This window comes from Chelonia mydas, chromosome 7 (genome assembly GCF_015237465.2).
Source record: "Chelonia mydas isolate rCheMyd1 chromosome 7, rCheMyd1.pri.v2, whole genome shotgun sequence".
Lineage (NCBI taxonomy): Eukaryota > Metazoa > Chordata > Testudines > Cheloniidae > Chelonia > Chelonia mydas.
The window spans coordinates 1,455,778-1,471,148 of NC_057853.1; the positions used below are offsets into that span (position 1 = coordinate 1,455,778).

A 15,371-nucleotide genomic window follows, 5' to 3' on the forward strand; every position below is an offset into this window, starting at 1 on the left:
AAAGGAGCCCCAACCCTCGGGGGACTATGCTCCACAATCTCAGGCAGTACAAGCCCCGGCCTATTGTCGAAGAACTGGCATCTTTTCAGTATTCCCATCCCCACATGTTCAAACAGCAGAAGCAGATTCCAACACATCACGAGATGGTTTTGAAAATCATGTGGTTTTAACAAATGGGGCTTTTAATCTGCACCCTGAATTCTGAGCCTTTAGGTGCAAACTGCCTGCACTCAAATAGTGGGCAGGGCCGGATTAACCTTTTGTGGGCCCGGCAATGGAGCCTCGTGCAGGGAGGTTGGTCCCCGGAGCTAGGGGGTAGCTAGGGGAAATGGGGTATGGCATGGTGCGGGTGACCCCCTTCACCCAGCCCAGTGCGAGGGCACTGTTTTACAAACCGGCAGAAGCTGGCCTGCCCAGCCCTGTGCTGCCAGCGTGCCCCTTCCCCTCGGGGGCAGGCCCACGCCCTGCCACACAGCCCCGCTGCCCAACACCCCCCGACTCTCTATACCCAGCGCCCCCCAGACCCACTATGCCCAGTGCCACTCCCTACCGACCTCCCCACCACAAATGCACAATGCCCTGCACACCACTATCCCTGCCCAGCGCTTCCCCACCCACAGCCCCACCACAATGGCCCAGCACTCCACACAGAACCCCCACTCCCTAGCACCTCAAACACACAGATCTCCCCCACCCGCCACTGCCCAGTGTCCTTCTCCACAGCCCCACCACAAGTACACAGTGACCCACACAGACCCCTCCCTCACTGCTCAGTGCCCCCCCAACAGACCCTCCCACTGCCTAGAACTCCAAAACACACAAACCTCCCACCTGCCCAGCACCGCCCTACAGATCCCCCCAGACCCACTCCTCCACGCCCTGCCCCCCAAGCGCACTCATTGGCCCTGCGGAGCCAGTGCAGAGCAGGGATTCCCCCCTCCCAGCACAATGCTAGGGAGCAGGATAGCTGAAGCTTGGGAGTACAGAGCAGCCCCGTCCCACAGGACCTCACCCAGCCCTGCCCACCTAGCGCTGGTGCCCAGGTGAAGGTGACTTCCCCAGCCTGCGGGTTCTGCAGTGTGGCAGGGAGAGGTAGGTCCCGCCCCCAGGAGCCCGAAGCGGACAGTCAACCATCCCAGAGCAGCAGAGCCTAAGGGCTCCTCTCTACCGGGGGGGGGGTGGGGGGGAGGGGAGAAGGGGGGAGACCCAGCCTGTGAGAGGGGGCCCAGGGCGGCTGAGAGCAGCGGTGGGGGGAGAGGAGCCAACAGCGCAGGGCGCAGTGCAAGTGCAATGGGCCAGGCTGGGGCCCCTTTTGAGCATGGGCCTGGCGCCATGGTAAACCTGGTACTGATTGCGTGAGAGCATTTCACATTCAAAATTCACACACACACACAAATACAGGCTTCCTATTGGCTGCTTGGAGGGGTTTCCATGTGCACTCTCCTGAGCCTGGGGAGAGGGACCAGCTAGGCTATTCTGCCCCTCTCCATCCCCCTCTCTTATCACTAGCCTGTCTCCTCTTCCCCAGTACGCTGGCCCTACGTTTTCCCCCTTTCCCTTCGCAGTATCCTGCCCGTACATCTTCCCTCTACCCCTCATTCTCTGGCTTCTCCCCACAATCCACTGCAATCCCTCAGCCTCCCTCCTGCACCCCACATCTGATCCACTTGCCCCTCAGTCTCCTTCCATGAACCATGGATCCCCAAAAACACACTTCAGTCTTTCCCCTGCATCCCTATTCCTCTCTCTCCTACTCCCCACATGCCCCTGCACACTTCAATCGCTCTCACAACCCCCGCACCTTCCTGCAGTCTACACTCCCAACTCCTCGGTTTCCTTAGGAGGCCCCTCACCATGGCGTGGTAGCCGCCCAGCTAAAGACATTCTGTCTCCGGTTTAACCGGAAGCAATGAGATGGTGGCCGTGGCCATCTTCCCTTGGGGCAGCCTCACCTCTACATGCAAAGACTATAGGGAAATTGTGGTCATTTCAACTCAGGCCAACTTGGCTTCAATCCTCTTGAAAATTACAGATGGCAGCCATTTTGATTGGGGAAAATTCAGGAGTTTGACACTAGTATTCCTAAGATCATGGGCAGCTGAAAAACCTCACCAACTCATGATATTTGGTGACTGTGTTTGAAACAACTCACTGCATGAGTCTCTCTCATGTAGGCAACGGTGCCCTCCTCTCCAGCCTTCTCCAGCTCAGTCTGTTCAGCAGCCAGCAGCTGAAATTACTGCTGTTTCCCACAGCTCGGCTGCTGTGCCCTTGAGTCCCACTGCTGGCTCCCTGCCTGTGCATGAAGATCAAGTTCACAGTCCTCATCTGAGGCTCTGCTTTGCCCTCAGCCCGTCCCCTCCCATAGCGCTGAGGTTGTCTCACCGAGACCTTCCCCCCACCATGTGCCCTCCCTCTCCCCCTGCAGACCCATGTCCTTGGGGTCCTTCCCCTTCCCCTTCCCCTCCCCAGGCTGTCTGACACTCCAGCCTCGGCCCAGGAGCAGGCCGGCTCTGTTGGGCACCGCTCACCCTGCGCCCCAGCCAGTTTGGCAGGTGGGTATCGGGCGAGCAGGACACTGGGAGGGCTGGGAGCCAGCACTGGGGGTGGGGTGGGCACCAGGCCAGTGCTGGTGGGGGGATGGGCACTAAGCCAGTGCTGGGGGTGGGAAGGGCACCAGGCCAGCACTGGGAGGGGTTGGGAGATCGGCATTAGGCCAGTGCTGGGGGTGGGAAGGGTGCCAGGCCAGCACTCGTGGGGTGGGAGGATGGGCACTAAGCCAGTACTGGGGGTGGGAAGGACGCCAGGCAAGCGTGGGTGGGGGTGGGGGGATGGGCACTAGGCCAGTGCTGGAGGATGGGAAGGGCGCCAGGCCACGGCTGGGGGGCGGTGGGGGGATGGGCGCCAGGCCACGGCTGGGGGGGCGGTGGGGGGATGGGCGCCAGGCCACGGCTGGGGGGGCGGTGGGGGGATGGGCGCCAGGCCACGGCTGGGGGGATGGGCATTAGGCCAGCGCTGGGGGGGGGGATGGGCGCCAGGGCTGGGGGGCGGTGGGGGGATGGGAGCCAGGCCACGGCTGGGGGGCGGTGGGGGGATGGGCATTAGGCCAGCGCTGGGGGGGGATGAGCGCCAGGGCTGGGGGGCGGTGGGGGGATGGGCGCCAGGCCAGTGGAGGTGGGGCATGGCGCCAGGAAGAGGGGGCGAGGCCCATGCCAGATGGGCCGGGAGGCGGCAGGGCCGGGGCCTCACAGCCGGGGCGGCTGCCCCCAGACCTAACCTGGCAGCCGCCACAGGCTACGGGCAAGATGGCAACCGCCCTCTTCCGGCTACACCCAAGATGGCGTCCGCGGAACTTCTCGCCACACCTAAAATGGCCGCCGTCACCTGCCTCCACATCCAAGAAGGCTGCTCGACTGTGTGACGCCACTTCCGGTTAGACAAACAGGGAGTTGCTCAGTATCCGTTGCCCCCGAATCCCTGGCGGCGGGTTCCGGTTTCGGCAGCTGCCTCGGTCCCCATGGAGACGGGCGGGGGCCGGTTCGGGGTGTCGGAGACCCTGGGGGCCCTGAACGCGGCGCTGAAGAAGGAACTCGGCCCCCCCGCCTCCGTCTGGTTCAAGGAGAGCAGCGCCCGGAACCTGCGGAGCCGCGACTTCCTGGCCCCCCAGGCCGCGCTGCGGGCTCTGTTCGCGGGGGGGCCGGTAGGCGGCGAGAGCGAAGGGGGAGGGGCTCAGGGCTGGCGGGGGCGGGGCCTGTGGGCGCGGGGCGGGGCCTAAGGCCACGCGGGGCGGGGCCGAGAGGTGCAGCCCCGGCGGCTGGGGGATTCCCTGGGGCCCGGGCTCCCTGCTCCGGTTGCAGGGCAGGGGGTCGGGCAGGGGGCACCTTGTCTGTGGTGTCTCAGTCACAGGCACCGCCAATGGGACGGTGCCCCTTTTACTCCTGGGACACGCTGCGCCGAGCCACTGAAAACCGTGCACTAAAAATTAAAACTTCTGCGCACAGTATTAAAATTCTGGAAATTTTGTCTGTCAAAATCGCACGACATAATCATGCCAGTTTCAGTTATTTTGGTAATTTATTTCAAAATACTGGTCAGCAAGTATATCTGTAACAATATAAGCACACACAAAAATTCACCCCCCTCCCCCGGAGAGTTAAAGAATCCCCTATGACGTTCCAGTTCCTCTGCCCCCTTCCCACCCTAGAGCCCAGCTGTGGGGGCTAGATACCCACAGCCCCTGCCCCCAGATTGCACAGCTTCCTACATTCCCTCAGGACGTGCTGGGAACTGCAGCTGCCAGGAACCCTGGAGCTCCCTTTTCCTCTCCCCAGCAGTGTCGACTATGTGCAAGCTGGGCTTAGGGAGTCCGGTAGCGGCTCGCAGCACTGCAGCCCATTTCTGTGGGGGAAAAGGAAAGTCTGCATGCACAATGTTAATTTCTGAAAAATTCTACACTGCGCAGTGGCGCAGAATTCCCCCAGGTGTCCCCCTTGCACCACACTAGGGTCCTAGGCTCACAACTAGCACTGAAGGGACAGCAGCCCCTACCACCATGGGCTGCAGTAACTGCCTGAAAGTTTATGAATCTAACCTAGACTGGTGAGATTCCAGCTAATTTCTGTCAGTAAGAGTGAGGAATTTCCAAGATGGCACACTGGTGTTAAAGAAGGTGTCTCCAAGAGGAGCTTTTCATGTGTCTGTCTTGTCTTCTTGCAGGTTCCCAAAGGCATCATAGAGGATGTGATTTCATTAAAATGCCCTGGAGTACCACCTCTCCAGAGCTGTCAGCAGACCCCACTGGGGCTGACTGTTCAGTTACAGAGACCTGCTGCCTTCCAGCAGGTCCTGAATTCTATTGCTGAGTTCACAAAGCCTTCCCAGGCAGCAAGTGGGCAGAGTATCATCCTGAACTGCACACCCCTCTGGGGCCGGAGAAGCCTGGACATGCTTAGCCTGACCAATCTGAGAGCCATTCTAGTAACTGACCACTTGGCTGAAGTGCTCAGAATACAGGGGTCAGTGGATTGAATTCTCCAGCTCTTTAAATGCTCTTCCTTGGATGTTGCACCAGCTCATGCATGGTGAATGGTGTTTGTATTTGATTCTAGGATGAATGTCCACCTGGTTCCTGCTGTGCCCGATGAAGGAATCCAGAAGTTTCTGCACCAGCTGAGAGTTGACTGGCCCTCAGAGCTGGAAACAGCATTCATTCCTGAGGATGTTTTGGCCTTGAAGCAAGTCCTCAGCCAATGCCCTTATGCTACAGTCCCAGGGCTGGAGCCACAGCAGATGAGGCTGGCTGATGATGTAATATATAAAGTCCATTTGAAAAACTTCCTGGCGCAGCAGAGCTTGGAGGGCTATGACCCCAACCTAGATGTCTGTCTTGGTAAGCGTCACATGTTTAACATTTGCTATCTGACTGGGTGGGCACAAGGTTGCAGTTGGCTCTATTGCCATATAGAAAATATGGGGTGTTTAGGCTCAAATCCCCCCTTTCCACTCCCATTGCTCTTTCCTGGTTCTGGCGCACCAGCCTTTAGCAAGTCATAGCCCCACAGGACACTGACTGAGGCAGCAATGGCTGGGGTGGAGACAGGGTGCAAAGAGTCTGTACCTCCCTTTTTGAGTCCTCTCCTCCTCCTTGGCAGTGACTGAGGAGAAGCTGCGGGTCCTGGCAGAGCTGCGGCAGATGGCCCTGCGCTGTGCGGTGAGTAACCCTGCTGCCTGTGGGTTTGTGCTGCTCTGGTAAACAGGGAACCCAGAGCGCCTGCCCTGCTCCTTTCTGTGCTTGGTGGGAGTACATCTAACCAGGCTGCGCTTTGCTGCAGGGCACGGGACCGGCAGGCTGCTGCAGGGTGGTGCATGTGGTGAGCTGTAAGGGCGAGTTCCAGCAGCAGCAGGTGGATTTGCTCTGGAGGATGTTGGACCTGGGACCTCACACAGCCTTGCAGGTGAGGCACGTCTCTGACTCCCCCATTGCTGCCTCCCGTGGCAGCACCCAGCAGAGGGCAATGATGGGAAAGTGTTTTCTGCTGCTGTGTGAAGTTGTCTGGGTTGGGGGTAGGGGTGTCTGAGCATGGCTCCCTCTGATTTCCCCCAGGAAGAACTCATGGTGAAAGGAGACCTTATCTCCTTGAAAACCTTCCTTTTCCTCCTCTGTAGCCTCCCCCTGCCCTTCTTATCTGTAGTGCTCAGTCAGAAAGGCAGTGTCCCTGCCCCTGAAGACCTTGATGCTAAGGTGATAGGGCATCGGGGGGAGGAGGGTAGACGAAACTGGAATCACTCACAGCACGGCTGGTTTCTTTTGACTGAATAAGCTGTGACATTACAACGGTCTGGGAGCACCCATTAAGAGCCGGGGCTCAGGTTGGTCTGTGGTGCCTATCACCCTGGGATCTAAGCACAGCTGAACGGCTGTGCTGTCTGGCGTACTCCGTATTTCATGCATCCCAATACTGCCTGAACGGGCAAAGCCCTTGGTGAAGTGCAGAAGGTCAGGGAGCTGTTTGCCCCTCCTTTGTCCCAGGATTCACTCTCTCCTCCTCTCTCTCAGAAACACCTCGTCTGTGGGCCAGTGAAGGTTGCTAACTCCCCCTCTCCTGTGGGGGCACCCCAGTACTTCCAGTAAGTTGGCACTTAGCAAGGACTCTGCTGCAGCTGTTCAACCGAGCGCGTTTCCCTGCGTTCTGCTGAGGTGGCTGATAATCAGGGTGTTTTTTCCTTCTGTAAAAGTGCTGCCCAAGCTGCTGGCGCTGTAGAATATTCTGTAACCCTTGCAGTGCTTCTTCAGCCCAACTCCTCTGAATGGCACGCAGCACCTTACAAAGGTGGCTAGGATGGACAAGGAGGAGGCTTAATCGAAGTTGCATAGCGAGCACTGGGAAGAGAAACCTGGTGTCCTGACTTCCAGTCTCCTCTTCAAGCCATTAGCCGTGCTTCTGGCAACCCTGATCTGCATAGCCCTGCAGGGCTACAGCTCATGTCCTGAGGAGCAGGCCTTGACTCTGCACTACCTGCACTGTGGAGGGCTAGTGCTCTGGGGTGGGGTCACAGGGTAATGCTGTGGGAAATGGAAAGAGAGGGTAAGCCCTTCTTACAATGTCTGTCCTGCAAAGACACGGTGGGGAGGTGAGGACAGAAGCAGGCAGGCCTGATAGAACTAGGCCGGGATGTTGGTGCTGGATGGACAGCTCACTGCAGCATCTTTGAGGGGCAGGTTTGGGCATGGACAGTTGTGTGTCCAACCTGCTGTCTGCCCCCGTTTCGGCTCTGGCCAGAGATTCTGCCGATCCCTGCATCAGTGCCATCAGCCAGGGACCCGGGCAGGAAAGAAGTCTGCATCCTTAGGATTCTGATCAATGGCTTTCTGATTTCCTCAGCCATTGAAAGGCGAGAGAGGCCGCTCGGAACTCCTCTCTTCTGCTTCCTGTGAGGGGCCCAGCTTGAGGTGGTGCTCCAAAGGCCCAGCTGCCCTCACATCATGAATCAGCGTCCCATGTTACTGGTTCAGTAGTAGAGGGGTCCAGTCTCTGGTCAGGAACACAACCTTTCAGGGAGCTGGTTTCAGTTTGACGCTGTCCTTGCTGCATGGAGCTCCGCCCCAGGTTGTTGGGTTGCCACTCTGCCGCCCAAGAGAAAGGAGACCTGGTCTCTTAGCCCAGCCTCTCTGGGCTGGCAGAGCTGGAGCCAAAACCCTGGCAGCCAATAGGAGTGGGCAGAGATGTGACCAAGGGGGGATTCATTGCTACAAGTCAATAAGAGTGCCCCTTTCTGCTGGGTGGCTCTTTTGGACACTGTCTGATCCCCAGCTTTGTTGGGTGGGCATTGCCATTGTACTCAGATGGGCCAGGGCGGTGCCAAGTGCAGCTGAGAGCTGGCAAGGGGATGATAGCCCTGGGCTGTCTTGCATCACTGCATTTATTCCTCCCAGCCTCCGCAGGTGCCAGATGTACGAAGCCTCGGTCATGAAGTATGGAGACCTTGTTCAGGGTAAGGCTTCATGCCTTTGCTTGGCCAGGGGATGCTTCCTCCTGCTCTTGTGCCTTCATTGACCCAAGGAGACCAGGCAGCCCCTGGAGCCTCCTCACCCGCAGGTTGCATTTGTGCAGGCAGCCTCTCACCAGGGCTAGCGTCACCTGCGGCTCCTCTTGCTGCACGTTAGCTGCTGTGTGTGTGAAGTCACAGGCGTGAGAGCCCAGCCTCTGGGAATTAGCTGCTGGAGGACTAGCACTGGTGGCTCTTCTCTCCCCAGCAGCATGTACACCATGCTGCCGCAGGCCTGCTTTTCCCAGAGGAGTTCAGAGCCCTTTAGTAGCACCCCCGCATCCAATCCGCGAACATGGTCTGTGGATTTCAAGCAGATTTGCAGGGCCCTGACTTTCGGTTCTCCCAGTCCAGATCAGCAGGGCCTGAAAGTCATTCCCACGATGGGTGTTCATCCGGTGAGGAGGCATCCAAACAACCATCACCAGGCTAATAGCTGGGGCCTCAGCAGAGACCAATCACTTCACAAGCAATGGTCAGCAAACTCCCTCTTGCCCCCGGGGCGGCCTCCTGGGCAGGGCTGAGGCATGCTGATGGGGAGCATGCCCAACCAGTGCCAGCATGGCGTGTGGGGAGAGGGGGAGCTGGCCCCCACAGCTGTACCCCAGCCTCCTGCACCTGCACGAAACTCACAAAGCCCACATTTCCCAGGTGGCGGCTGGGCTGCCCCCCCGACATGCCCTCCTCTTCTGGCAAGAAGTTGACTGGGGCTGAGAGATATGTCCCAGCTATGACCATGTGCAGGCTTAGCGGGTGGCATGGCTGGTGGGCTCAGCCAGGCCCTTCTAGTTGTATGTTCTTTGCCACGTTTTCTGCGCAGATGACTCTTGGACTGAGATCATCAGCGTCTTGACATCAGCTGCCATCAGGTTTGAAATGCTGAGTACAGCCCATCAAAGTCAGGTAAGCGCACGAAGGAACCATGTTGCTTTTCCTTCCTCGTCACTAAGAAGCAATCCCTGTGTATGCTGGCCCCTGGGCCTTACGGGGACAGGGAGCGAGCAACATCCCACTGTCTACAGCCAGCAAATGTGGGAAAAGACAGTCACTACGTTTCAGGGAAAGGACTCTGAGACATACAAGAACCTGGGAAGCCATGACCCTGAGAGACCTAGGAGATAGCACACAGCAAATTAGATAGGAGCTTCTAATGCGATATTGCAGTGGAACAAGCTATTCTGAGCTATAAACCCAGAGCAAGAAGTCGACAGCAAGTCTCTTGACAGTCAAGTGCAGCATCGGTTTTGGGTGTGGCTCTTGGCACCAGGAGGAGGGGAACAAATTAGAGGGAACTCGGAGACAAGTAACAGAAATGGGGCAGGAGAGGGTTCTGAGAAAAGGTTAGAGCTCGACAGCTCTCCCTTGGGCTCCCAAATGGCTAAGGAGCAGGCATTCGAAGGAGGTTGACGTGGGGAGGAAAAGGCATTGGTCAGGGTGTGACTACGAACAAAGGGATGAAATGAAGCAAAGGCAAATGGAGGCTGATGATCAGGAATCCTTTGCTAGCAGTGAGCTCTTAGACCATGCATTGCTCTCCCAAAAGCAGGGACGGGAGCCCTATTGCTTGGAACGTGTGAATGGACTGGGGAAATCTGAGGCAAATTTGCCCTGAGGAAGCATTTCCTAATGGTCTCCAGGCTGGGGCCTAGATGCAACCTGGTACTTGCCCAACTCTCCTTCTTCCAAGAGAAGGCCAGGGTCAGATGCCACCAGGGGAAGTGGTGCAGGGGCTCATGAGAATGGGGAGGAAGTAGGTATTGCTGGGCGGACCACTGAGGAAAAAGTGAGAGAGGAACGGAGCTGGTTTCCCCCTTCAGATTATCCTTGACCTGGAGGACAGCAGCATCTCCACAAAGGGAACGAAAAGTGGAGCCTTTGTGATGTACAACTGCGCCCGACTTGCTACGCTCTTCAAAACTTACCAGCAAGCTGTGGAGCAAGGTGAGTGCCGGGACAGCCTGGCTGATCAGCTGCAGGCAGGACATTCCGCTCAGCTCGGGCCACTGCTGAGCAAGACTAGCCCCAGACCGATGCAGTGAGCAACCCCCTGGGAGCGACGGCAGCAACTGGCCAGGCTGGGCCTTACTGCTAGTCAGGGCCCCCCAGAGGTTCCAGGGGCTCAGGCTGGATGGACTCGTAGCCCTTGGTCTGACTGATCCAGAAGGCAGAGAAAATCCTTTGTGGATGGTCTTTGTGGGTGGGCCTGCGACAAACTGTCTGACAAAGCCGCTCCAAGGGGTGGGGTCCAGCAGCTCAGGCAGGCCCAGCCCACTCACCAAGCACAGCATTCAGGCCAACGGCCCCAGCATCAGGGCAGGAAGGTGCAGGGGAGGCCTTCCCCCTGCAGCAGGCTGGAAACCGTGACAAAAGCAATGGATGATGTGACTGAGCCAGCTTCGATTGCTTGGAAGAATCTTTTATGCTAGGTGTCTCCAGGTATCAAACCCCTGCCCATCTCTGAGCTGCTGCCAATCTCGGCTCTTCCCCAGATCTGTGCTGCCACAGGTGTGTAACCGGGCTCTGAACTTTTATTCCAGGTGCATACCCGGCCTTCCCCCCAGCATCAGAACTGAACTTCTCCCTGCTCAGAGAAGAGGTGAGTGGGCAAGGGCAAGGGCTGGGACCCATGGCTGGGACCCATGACTGGAGGGGCTGCCAGTCAAGCTTATCCTCACTCCGCCCCACAGTCATTTCCTCCTGCACGCCCCCCTCGGAAAGGGCCCAGGCAGTTTAGCAGGAGCATTTGGGAGGGTCTGATCCATTGGGCCACTGGAATCTCAGACAGCCCAGAGTTCAGACTGGCTCCCAGGAGAACCATCACTGGGCCTGACGGCTGTCCTCCCCCGTCCTGGCTTCCAGTCCAGTGGGACTACCTGAGCTGGCCATGGGGTGAGGGGAGAGAGCTCCGGAGGCTGCTGGGAGGTGACTGACATTTGTGTTCCTTCCATAGGGTGAATGGCTTTTGCTGTTCAACTACATCCTTCCCTTCCCAGAGACCCTGAGCCAGTCAGCACAACTGCCCCTCTCCAGCAAAGGGATTCGAATCACAGCCAGCACTGAGGCGGTGAGAGCAGTGAGGCTGGGTGCTGGGAGGATCTGCAGGCTCTCACCCCCCGATGAGGGCTCTGGCCAAGCTGGCTTACTGGGGACAGAGCCCCAGGCGGGTGCGAGGGCTGCTCCTGGCTGGCACCAGCCTGGAGGTTTGCAGGTTGTCTGTGGAGCACTAGAGAGGGCTGCTTTGGCGCTATAGCCACCGTTCTTGAAGAGATTCATTAGACAGCCAACGCCTAGACGTCCCAGTTAGAATCGGGGCCTGCTGAGCCCTGTAGAGTTAAGTCTGATTTAACACAAGCTGCAAATTAGTTTGGCAAACAGGAGGTGCAGGGAGGAGTAAGCAAGTGAGCTTGGCTGCTGCTAAATAACCCTCTTCCAAACAGCTGCAGCCCTTGCTGCCTTGCGGGCGGCACAGCTGTGTGTCCGGCAGGAGGGGGGTTTGCAGGAGGAGAGCATGCTGCCCTTACACGTTAATTCGGGGCGGGAGGGGGGAAGAGGGACAGCGACTGCGATTACAGGGCAGCAGTGAGAGGGACGAATGGGTGTCCCAAGCTGACAGGCCTAGCAGCGTGGAGGGGCAGGGCCCTGCCAGTAAGGACAATGGTGGAGAACAGGGAGCTAGTCCCTCGTGTCTGCCTCCAGGGCATTGCCCCAGGGGGACTGTTCGAGAGGAGATAACCCCAGCAGTCTGACCAGCCGCCTCAACAGCATGGAGAATGAATGATCCCAGGCAGAGGCAGGCTGGCCACAGGTCCAATGGAGGCAGCAGCACAAGCTGCCTTGCTGGGAGCAAGAGGAGCTCATGCTCTGTGGCCCACTCAGTCCGTGGCCTCTCTGCTGAGCTGGCCAGGCCCGGGGTGCTGTGCAGGTGTGGGTGACTGTGGGGCCCTGGCCACTGCTGTTACAGGCAGGGGGGCTTGCTGCCTGTTCTGCAGGGCTTCTCCCGGATGTTCATTCCATTGGCACTTCAAAGCAGTTGTGCAAGCCAGCCTCTAATTGTGGTTCTCCGCTGGGACTGAGCCCAGGCTGCTTCCCACAGCACCTCCTCTGGGGGCCGCTGCTGCTTTCCCATCCCTGGGCACCCAGCAGGTGTCAGCAGGAGCCCCGCGTGGGAGGAGACAAGCATGGAGCCGCTAGCTGCAGCCCTGGCAGCGCTGGCCGTAGGGGCAGAAGGCCTGGAAAGAGGTGCCCAGGACCGTGATGGGGTGATCGACTAGGCAGAGTGGGATGGGTGTCACTGTGCGACCACCTAGCAGGGAGCGTGCACATGGTCTCTGACTCCCCCTGCGGGAAGAAAGGTCTCTAGCTGCTCTGCTTTGTGTGGCAGGTGTGCAAGTTCCTGATCCACCTGAGCATGGACTTCAGCTCCTACTACAACCGCGTTCACATCTTGGGGGTAAGCAGGGACCCTCCTGGGAAACAGCCTGCCCTCCCTCCCACAGTAGCTGCTCTCTCCAGGGAGCCAGAGCAGCACCCTCCCCTGCAAGCTTCAGGGCCCAACTGGCCAGGCCCCTCCGTGGGAAGCTAATGGGATGGCAGTGCACCAACAGGGGTGCCCAGCTAGGAAAGCCTGGCTTGCTGGCTAGGGCACGCTTCCCCTGCCCAGCGCTCAGTGGCCTCAGCACCATGTGGCGAAGGGCACCCCATCCAGCAGGGGGGCTGAGAGCATGGGGAGGAAAGGAGGAAGGGGTTCTAGGAAGCCCTCCCTACACTGAGCAGGAGCTGCAGGGAGCCCTGCCCCGGGAGCGCAGGGAAGCTGCAGCCTCTGCTCTCACTTGCTGCCCCCTCTCTTCCAGGAGCCGCTGCCTCACTTGTTCAGCCAGATGTTTGCTCGGCTACAGCTGATGAGAGGAGTGAGAGACGTGATCCACAGGGCCCTGGCTACCCTCCACCTGCCTCCTCTCAGCCAGATCTGAGCCCTGCGGGCACCACACATTAGTGCCGAAACGGTAGCACAGGGGGAGGGCAGAGTCTGTTCTGAAGCTGTTGTTCGGAGTTAAAGGGCTAACCCTGTTTTAGAGGGTGGGGGCGGGGTTCCCCCCAGGTTTAGTTGCTATCTGGAGGGGCTGGTTGTTTTGGAACAGAAGGGATTAAATGCCCTTCCCACAGCTAGTGCTGGGGAGGAGGCAGTGGCACTGCGGGCACCTGGCCATGGGCTCTGCCTCCTAGCCACTGATGCCAAACTTGCCGGCCTCCTGCCGCAAACTGCCCAGGAGCAGGAGAGGCCGTGTCCCAGCCCCTGTCAGCCCCTCAGAATCTGCCTGCCTTGCCGTGAGCCCCCCGCCCCCTGGGGTGGAGTCGGGCACCCCAGCAGGCCAGGCCTCAGCCTTGGTTGTGTTGTAACAAGTGGTTTTTTGGCTGTTTTGCTCTGAACTGGCTGAGGTCCCCACGGGCCCCAGGGTCACTTGCCCCTACCCTGAGGGGGCCAGCATCCTTGGTGTTGGATCCAAATACAGATTGTTATGGAGCAGCTGCTGTTTTCTTGTTTAACCCCCCACCATTCCAGTCCTGGGCCCCCAGCTCCGCAGCACCCCGCTCCAGACCCCCCACCATTCCACTCCTGGGCCCCCAGCTCCACCTCGCCCCGCTCCAGACCCCCCGCCATTCCACTCCTGGGCCCCCAGCTCCACCTCGCCCCGCTCCAGACCCCCCGCCATTCCAGTCCTGGGCCCCCAGCTCCACCTCGCCCCGCTCCAGACCCCCCGCCATACCACGCCTGGGCCCCCAGCTCCACCTCGCCCCGCTCCAGACCCCCCGCCATACCACGCCTGGGCCCCCAGCTCCACCTCGCCCCGCTCCAGACCCCCCGCCATTCCAGTCCTGGGCCCCCAGCTCCACCTCGCCCCGCTCCAGACCCCCCGCCATTCCACTCCTGGGTCCCCAGCTCCACCTCGCCCCGCTCCAGACCCCCCGCCATTCCACTACTGGGCCCCCAGCTCCGCAGCACCCCGCTCCAGACCCCCCGCCATACCACGCCTGGGCCCCCAGCTCGACCTCGCCCCGCTCCAGACCCCCCGCCATTCCACTCCTGGGCCCCCAGCTCCACCTCGCCCCGCTCCAGACCCCCCGCCATTCCACTCCTGGGCCCCCAGCTCCACCTCGCCCCGCTCCAGACCCCCCGCCATTCCACTCCTGGGCCTCCACCCACAGCTCTGCCTCAGGCCCTTCCCCCATTGCCATGCCTGCACAGCTCTGCCCATGCTCCGTAATCCCGCTAGTCCAGACCTGTCAGCCCAACGCAGCCTGGCGGGCTCAGCAGCAATTGAGCCACGCTGAGGACCCAGCAGCGAGCGGAGACCCTGGGCTCTACATGCGTCAGCATGGCACTGGCTGGGCTGCTGCGACCAGTACCAGCCTGAGAGAAAGAGAAGCTGCAGCTTTCCTGCCCCAAGGAACACAGACTCCCCCAGTCAAACACTAGCCTGTGCAGCCCCCAGGGAGGTGCCCTGGCACTGAGACAAGGCTGTACCTGTCCTGGCCAGCTGGTCCCCTGGCACCATCTTCCCTGTTTCTCCCAGGCCCATGGCTCCTCCCCAAGGATGGGGTCACGTCCATCTTCGGGGTGCAGCCTGGCCAGCTGGTGACTCCTGCTGTGGGCAGTGCTGACCCTCAGCCAACTGCACTGGTCACGGAGCAGTGTGCCTGTTGCCTGCAGCCTCCATGCCTGCCTAGGCTCCTCCAGGGGCTGTCCTTTGTTTTGCTCTCCTGAAGAGCCACCTCTGGAAGGTCACTCGGGCTCTGCCCTGTCTCCCTGGATGGTCAGTGTGAGGCTAGTGTGGTGCGAGGGCACAGAGCAGCGCATGGGCCACCTCCCCCTGAGGTGCAGTGTCCCTCGGTCTGTGCTGCTCACTTCCCCTCAACTCACCCCACTTCACAGCCAGACCAGCAGCTCACCAGAGTGGACTGGCCCAAGGGCCACGGAGCTGTCTGTGCACAACAGCTGGGCTGCACCAAGGGGCCTGGCACAGCCTCTCCAAACTGCAATCCAGAGCTATGCAATATGCCTGGGGCACTCGGGGAGCAGGTAACCGCAGCCAGCCCAGGGTGCAGGGCCCAGAACTACTGAGCCCAAGCCGGAGAGGAGACAGCAGCACAAAGCATCTCCTTCAGCAAGTCCCAGCGCAAGCACATTGGCCCCAAACCTCCCGGGCACGGGGAAACATGCAGGCACCACCCACCGGAGGAGCCTGAGGATGGGGAACAGAACTGCTCAGTGCAGTGCCGCTCAGGGGGTCTGCTGGGCCCTGCGCCCTGTTAGTGGGTTCCCCAGC

The 15,371-nt window shown here is 59.7% G+C and overlaps 2 protein-coding genes across 5 annotated transcripts in view; one reads left to right on the forward strand and one right to left on the reverse strand.

Moving 5' to 3' along the window:
* Positions 1–2,286, reverse strand: part of NDUFAF3 (NADH:ubiquinone oxidoreductase complex assembly factor 3) — a 25,415-nt gene extending 23,129 nt beyond the window's left edge. The window contains exon 1 of the mRNA XM_037905667.2: positions 2,153–2,286. Within this exon, the coding sequence (XP_037761595.1) occupies positions 2,153–2,157 (5 nt within the window). The 5' untranslated portion in view covers positions 2,158–2,286. The remainder of the gene's footprint in view (positions 1–2,152) is intronic.
* DALRD3 (DALR anticodon binding domain containing 3) lies at positions 2,285–13,567 on the forward strand. 4 transcript variants are annotated; one of them, XM_043552023.1, is made up of 14 exons: positions 3,518–3,700; positions 4,717–5,015; positions 5,109–5,389; positions 5,652–5,710; positions 5,832–5,954; positions 6,104–6,241; positions 6,557–6,627; positions 7,934–7,992; positions 8,867–8,949; positions 9,864–9,987; positions 10,584–10,642; positions 10,997–11,110; positions 12,428–12,496; positions 12,897–13,567. In XM_043552023.1, the coding sequence occupies exons 1-14, from the start codon at positions 3,518–3,520 to the stop codon at positions 13,014–13,016; spliced, it is 1,782 nt and encodes a 593-aa protein (XP_043407958.1). In that variant the 3' UTR covers positions 13,017–13,567. The 4 variants fall into 4 exon arrangements, with proteins under 4 accessions (XP_037761588.1, XP_043407958.1, XP_037761587.1 ...); XM_037905660.2 differs by lacking the exons at positions 3,518–3,700; positions 6,104–6,241 and adding an exon at positions 2,285–2,555; XM_037905659.2 differs by lacking the exon at positions 6,104–6,241.
* Positions 13,568–15,371: the final 1,804 nt, after the last annotated feature.